Consider the following 7,023-nt stretch of genomic DNA (forward strand, 5'->3'; position numbering starts at 1 on the left):
CGCTACGGAAGGAGGCGGTGCCCGCTCCGCCCTGCGCCGCGCCGCGCCCACTAGCCCGCGGAAAAATCCGTTCCCGAAACTAGAGCTGGAAACCTCTGTCCTGTCTACAGGTTCTCTGCTGGTACGTGTCTGCGCCGACCTTAAAGAACAGAGTAATTCCGCTCCAAAAAACCCAATCAACATTTGTTTTGCTCACAAACGCTTTAGGAGGATGAGTTATCCTGCCCGACCACTGCCCATCTTTAGTTTTCTTTCAACGTTTCTCCAGAGCGCCAAACCTCAGAGCGTCAGCCACAGAGACAAATGTGGGCTGGATGTCATCGTCCTGGTTGGCCCTCCTGAACGCCTCCCCAGGCCCCAGCCTACACAACCTTTTGACGCACGTATCGGAATTAAGTTAGGCGCAAACCCAAACTGGCCCCGCTTTTCTTTGGCTTGATGCATAGTGTTCGAAATAAACTCCGAATTCGGTCCGTAAAGACTCTAGGCGAGCTGCCTCCTCCCAACTTCTCCTAAGCACGAAACCTTACGAGGCACGCTCCACACACAAAATCTTTTCTCCCTTTCTCTTACAGGGTCCTTCGTTTAAACAGCGTCGGCGCCTTTATTCGCCTGACCCTGTGCGCAGGAAAACCCGCCTGGTCGGTCATTGTCTGGTCCGCGACTGCCCCCGCCCCCGCCCCAATCAGTGTCACAAAACGCCCCTTTCAACAGATTCCAAACCCTCTTCACCCGGGCTCACCGAGCCTTCAACTTCATTAAGTGCGCGCTGCGGCGGCGCTGGAGGAGGCGAAGTTTAAATAAACCGGAGCGGAGAGGGAGGAGGGGTGGGCCTGGGGAGGGTTGCTAGTTGAAGGGGGGAGAAAGAAGTGTTTTTGAAAAGGGGAAAAAAGTCATCAGGGAAACAGCGCTTTGTAACCACGAAGACGCGCCCGCTGTGGCGAGAACAAATTGGATATGGAGGGGAAGTGTCCGCCCCCACCTCAACTCCGGCTCCTGGGTGGTCCGAGGAGCCCCAGGAGAAAGAAAGAAAGATGGGGAGGAATAAGCGGTGAAAAGAATTAACCGCTTTAATTGGGCTGCAAGAGAGAAGTGCGGAGAGTCTCACCGATGTGCTTCGATCACCCAAACCAAATACCCTTCAATAAAATAAAATGTCTGCTCTTAGCGGCGGCTGAAAAACGTACGTCAAAGTTTCAGAATCAAGGCTGTTCTTCACAGCCCTAGAAAGTAAATCTACAAGATGAGGGAAATTCGCCCGGAAAGACCCCCTCCCCTTCCTTGTGGCCTCGGGCCTCCCGGCGCTGGATGAAAAGGAATGAAATTGAACGAAATTGAACGAAATGAAGTGAAATTGACCAGTGAAATTCGCCAATTTTCTTTCCCTTTAAACTGCCCGCTCTCAGCAGCACTCTCTGAACCCCAGGCCGATTTCCTACCTTCTTTTTTTTTCTCACCTTAGAGAGATGAAGGTATGCCCTGAATATTTTCTTATTATTGTCACTGATTGTTGGGGCCTGCAGGGCAGCAGAACCTCAGTTCCCTCCACCCAAGCACAGACGGAACCTACAGGAGCCCCTCCAGATGGGATAGCCTGTTTCTCCTCCCAGGATGCCTAGTGAGCCTCCTTAAACTGAACACCCACCCTATGCACCCATAGTTTGGGAGGAGTCACCCATTAGGCCCTTCCAGTCAGGAGGAATTAAAAAACATCCAGGAGGATTCTACCATACAAATCCTGAAACTCCCTCATCCTTTGCCTTGAAGTCCAGATCCCAAATGGGCCCTTCCCAGCTCCTAACAGGTTCCCCACAAAGACAACCTAAAGGAGCCCCAAACTCTAAATACCCTCCCTTCTTCTCTGCCTTCAGCATCTGGAGCCTTGGGAGCTCCCGCAGCAATTCCCTTTCTGGGTATTTTTCAAGGCCAGCTGGGCATCAGTGGCTTCTCTCTGACTCCCGGTCCTCAGACCGCAATCTTCTCTGGCTCAGGTCTACCCTTCTTGGCCCACTGAGAAACTGGGGTCTGAGTCATGGGTCTGGAGCTCCAAGATCCCTAGAAGCCCCTATAAGGGTACATCTCACTCTTGTTCCCCAGTCCTCTTTTTTCTACCTTTTCCTGATATGGATCCTCCAACACACATAGACACCAAGCAATGTGCTCAGATAAATTCACACACATACACACACACACACACACACACACAAGGGTCTGCTGCTTCTCCTATAAATAGCAGTTGTGGAAGTATCTCATCCAACTATCCACCATCAGACATAATTCTGGCTGACTTAATTTTCTCCTCTAAAGAGGAAAAACCAATTAATAAATCTTTTACGTAAACCTCCGATCTAATATCTGGGAGTGACATATTCATTGTAAATGAGATCACATAGCTACAAAGTGCTTTACTGACAGCACACGCACACACACACACACACACACACACACGCTCACTTGTGTGGGTGCATGTTCCTTCAGTCACAGTCACCCTTCCTCAAGTGAAAATAAACGAAATTAAACTCAGAGAAATTTAAGTAGACGAAGCAACCAGCCAGAGACCTTCATCCCAGTATCAGCAGACGTTTCTCCCTTTATACCATCCAACCTAACCTTACTTTGCCTGGACCATTTGATAAAATGGTGGGAAGGTGGCCCACTCCGTTTGACCTCCCTCCACTTCCACAGTCTCTCAACAAGGAGAGGGTTGCCTTGCCTCTGGCAGAGGGACTGCGTGTACTCTTTGCACCTTGAGCCTCATCTCTTCTCCACTGGTGAAGGCGATGAGAGACTTGGGAACCCCAAACAACCCTTCCCCAGCTCTGGTGTGTTCTTCCCACCCTAATCCTGATTTTGACACCCTTTCTACAGTGGTCTCAGTCCTCCACCTCTTCCTTCTTTTCTACTATTGCCAGCTGCAGGGATCCTAGCTGAAGAGGCCTGTGTGGCTCACCTCTCTCAAGTTCCCTGCATCTGGGTCTCTGACCGTGTCTTCTTCCTTCTCTGTCTGTCACTTCATCTCCCAACCCTTGCCCTCAACATGTGTCTGTTTTCTGTGAAGTCTACACTGCCTCTTCTTGCACCTCTGTTTCTCCTCTCCTATAATCTCACTGGAATATACAGAGAAAAGAGCTAAGCAATCATCTCTGCTTCACCCAAAGATCACCTCTCACTCAACACACTGGCAAGTCTGGCCACTGGGAGTCCCAGGCATAGGCAGAGAGCTGGGAGACTCAATGGGTTTATGGAAGACTCCAACCAGACCAATGGATTTGTACTCAGGCAGTAGCTTCCAGCTATGAGTCTTGCTCAAGGGATGGGAAGTTTTACCTTGAGTGTTACTCCACTGACTCTTTCATTCAGCTCATAGTGCCCCTCTAACCCTCTTGGGCTGGAGGAAAGAAAGGTTTCACAGTCCCCAGTCCAAGCCTTTTACTCTGTTACATGTGTTAGGGGGTGGCGGGGGGGACAGGGGATTCCAGACAAGGCCCTAAAGCCGCCAGGGAGAAACCTGTCTCCTCTCAGAGACAGAAAGACAGCAACTGAGAATCACAAACACACACAAAGACATGTTCACCAACATACATAGAAATAATAATGCAGATATTCTGAAATACAATTCACACACACACACACAAACAAAAAGCAAGGAGCTGTGCCGACCCAGACAAACACAAAAACGAATCATAAGTTCCATAAAAGCCCTTCACTCAGAAACAGAGGCATACAGAGTACACATCACCAGATATATTCACCTTAAATTGTACTTAGTGGGTAGAGTGTTCATGAACCCTTAGCACCCAGATCTGCCCAGGCCATGCCAACATCCAAACTAGGACATGAGAATCCTCAGGTGCATTGGAAACACAACCCCAGGCAAAACTCCAGGCAACAACCTTCTTAGGACTAGAACGAAAATGAAAGTGCTGGAGAGGCCACAGGCTTCCCAGAGATTCGGCCTCATTAACAGCTGAAGGCCAAGACCAAAGTGCCCCTTGCATCCTCTAAGCTCAAACCCCTCTCTGCCTGCTTGGGCTGCCCAGGGGCCTTTCCTCACTCCCCCTCTGCTGGGGAGCTAAGCTTTTCTGGGAGAGCCCCATCAGGGGCAAGGGAGTGCAGGCAAGCAGACAGAGCTGGTGACTGCTGAAGTTCACATACATTTATTCAATTGACACCAATGGGGAATAGGGGGCAGACAGATTTTTCTTTTCTTCCACACAGACCATCAGACGATTTCACAGAGTTTCCCCACAGTGGAGAAGTTTAAATCAATGCACACCCAGTGGACAGAGAACGCCGAGAGCAGCCCGCTGTACAGATATTTACACAAAATTATAGGACCCCCTGCCACAGGGTGTGCCCTCGCCCACTCCACCCCCACCTCTCGAGTCCCTGGCCCAGACCCTTCTCTTCCACCCAATCTCATTGCCTTTAGCCACAATAAATATCACAGGGCCTGGGACAGGGTGGAACACTGACAGGGTTGCTGGCCGGAGATGGCTGGACCCAGCCAGCCAAGGGAAAGGAAAGAAATTCCTTTAAAAGCACCCAAACACAAAAGAGAAAGGATTTTCCTCAGTGGAGTGGGATCCAGGGTTTCTGCAGGGAATATAAAGACCCCCTGCTTCACCTCTCCGTTCAGCTCCGCCTGCGTAGACACTGGTTTAGCCTTCAGAGGAAACGAACTTCCTTGGAGAACAGCAAAAAAAAAAAAAAAAAAAAAAAAGGTTGAATTTTTCTTTTAAGCACAAAGCAGATAATAGATGTCTTTAAATTATAATATTGGACAAGCAGGGTCTCAACGTTGGGGAAGAAGTGAGAGGGGAAAGGCAGAAAGGGAGACCCTCTGTTGGTGTTTCTGGCGGGATCCGTGGAGCCTGGCCAGGCATCTCTCCCGGAATGTGTTCGCCGAGAGGCGCAGAGGCAGGGAAAAAAACGAAGCCCCCACCCCCCTGCTTTTATTTCTCAAACTGTAAAGAATCTTGGCCTGCGACTTCTTCGCGTAGCCCCGGGCCTGTCGCCCTGAGCGATAGAGCCCGCTTAGTCCCAACTATCTGCGAGATTCTGTGCGTGGAGCCTGAAGTGCCGTGTCACGCGTGCCGGCCCAAGGTCTGGAGACTTCATAAATAGACTCCCTGAGTTCCGCTGGGACCGCAGGAACTCCCGGGAGAGGCTGAGGAGTGCGGACCTAACCGGCCCTGGGCCTGCTGCGGTCAGAAGTGGCAGCCACTAAGGCCGGCGACTTTGCTGGCAAACGGGGACCCTGAGGACAGCAGCGCGTCCCCGGGATGCGAGAGGCGAATGTGGCCAGCAACGGGAGCCAGGGCCGGAGCAGTCAGCATGGCCAAGACCTGGGCTTGGCCCCCAGGACCCGCGGCTGCCGCGAATGGCGGTCCCGGAGAGCCCTCGCCGGCGCCCGGGGGTGCTGCCCCGCCGCCACCGTGGCCCATGATGTGGTCTATAGAGAAGGAAGGCCTCTGCCCTGCCCCGGCGCCCCCGCCGCCTGCACCACAGCCCGCGTCCGTCTTGAGGCCCTGGCGCAGAAGTGCGGTGGGCAGACCCGCCGCGGTGCCGGCTGCGGGAGGGCTCAGGGACGCCGGGTAGAAGGCTTTGGCGCAGCCCAGCTCCGCGCCCAGGAAGGCGGGCAGGCCTGCGGGGCCCGGGCCCGGGCCCGAGCCTGAGGCAGGCGCAGGAGCTGGGGCCGATCCCGCGCCTGCGAACACCGAGGCCGTCGGAGGTCCGGGTGGAGGCGCGGCGGCGCGGCCTGGGGGTACCGACAGCTGGCAAGGAGCGGCGGCGGCTGCCGCGGCGAAAGCGAAGGCGTGCGGGTGCGGGTGCGGGTGCGGGGCCGGCCCCGGCGGGGGTGCGCCGTAGGCTGGGAGAGCCAGCCCGTAGCCGTAGCCGTAGGCGCCGTAGGCAGCGAAGCCGGGCAGGAAAGCGCCGGGGTCCCCCGCCGCCGCGGCCCCGCCACGCAGCAGCAGCTCGGGGTGAGGGTGCGGGTGTGGGTGCGGCGGCGGCAGGGGCTGCCGCTTGAAGCGCTTGCGGCGCCGCAGGAAGCTGCCGTTGTCGAACATGTCGGCCGACTCCGGGTCCAGCGTCCAGTAGTTGCCCTTGCCCGGGTTGCCCGGCTCGCGGGGGATCTTGACGAAGCAGTCGTTGAGAGAGAGGTTGTGGCGGATGCTGTTCTGCCAGGCGGGGAACTTCTCCCGGTAGTAGGGGAAGCGGCCGCTGATGAACTCGCAGATCTCGCTCAACGTCAGCCGCTTCTTGGGGCTCTGCAGGATGGCCATGGTGATGAGCGCGATGTACGAGTAGGGCGGCTTCACCAGCGGGCTCCGCGTCGCCGCGCCCCCCGACGGCGGTCCCGGCCCGGGCCCCGCTGCGCCGCGGGCCGCCGCCGCGCCTGGCCCCGGGCTCCCCGCTGCGGCCGCCGCCCCCCGGGACGCCAGAGCGCGGGGCTCGCCGTCCGAGCAGCCACCAGACTCCTCCTCGTCCTCGGCTAAGTCTGCCTCGGCTTCCTCCGCGGGAGGCTCGTGGCCGTGGGGGAGCACGTCCCGGGGGGCGCGGGGCCCGGAGCGAGCTGGGAGCTCCCCCCCGCCGCTGCCGCCGCCCACCACGTCTATGTCTGCGTCGGCCTCGGACAGCGCGGCCGGGGAGCTCTCGGAGGACATGATCTCGCAGCAGCAGCTGCCCAGGGTCATGGTGCCGCTGCCGCCGCCGCCGCCACTCTCCGGCTCCGCTCCGGCAGCGGCTCGGGCTCGGCCGCGCTGCCTCTGGGGCGAGTGCGTTTTGCGCGCGGGCGGGGAGGGGGCGGGGGACTGAGGCAGGCAGGGAGGGGTGTCCCCCGGCTCCGCAGCGCCCCCTGGCGGCCCAGCTCGGCCGCGCTCACCTTCCAGGGCACGACCCGCCGGCGGCCCCCGCCACTACCCCGGGAATCCGAGCTGGGACCCGCCGCTGGGGCGCAACGGAAGGAGCTGAGGCTTTCCCTTACCTGGGCGGGCCTCAGCCCCTAGTCCTCTCGGGGTG

General features: G+C 56.9%; 1 protein-coding gene across 1 annotated transcript; it reads right to left on the reverse strand.

Moving 5' to 3' along the window:
- Positions 1 to 4,041: 4,041 nt before the first annotated feature.
- Positions 4,042 to 6,790, reverse strand: FOXD2 (forkhead box D2). Its single transcript, XM_034964637.4, has one exon. The coding sequence runs from the start codon at positions 6,696 to 6,698 to the stop codon at positions 5,211 to 5,213; it is 1,488 nt and encodes a 495-aa protein (XP_034820528.3). The 5' UTR covers positions 6,699 to 6,790; the 3' UTR covers positions 4,042 to 5,210.
- Positions 6,791 to 7,023: the final 233 nt, after the last annotated feature.

The sequence above is a fragment of the Pan paniscus genome, chromosome 1 (genome assembly GCF_029289425.2).
Source record: "Pan paniscus chromosome 1, NHGRI_mPanPan1-v2.0_pri, whole genome shotgun sequence".
NCBI lineage: Eukaryota > Metazoa > Chordata > Mammalia > Primates > Hominidae > Pan > Pan paniscus.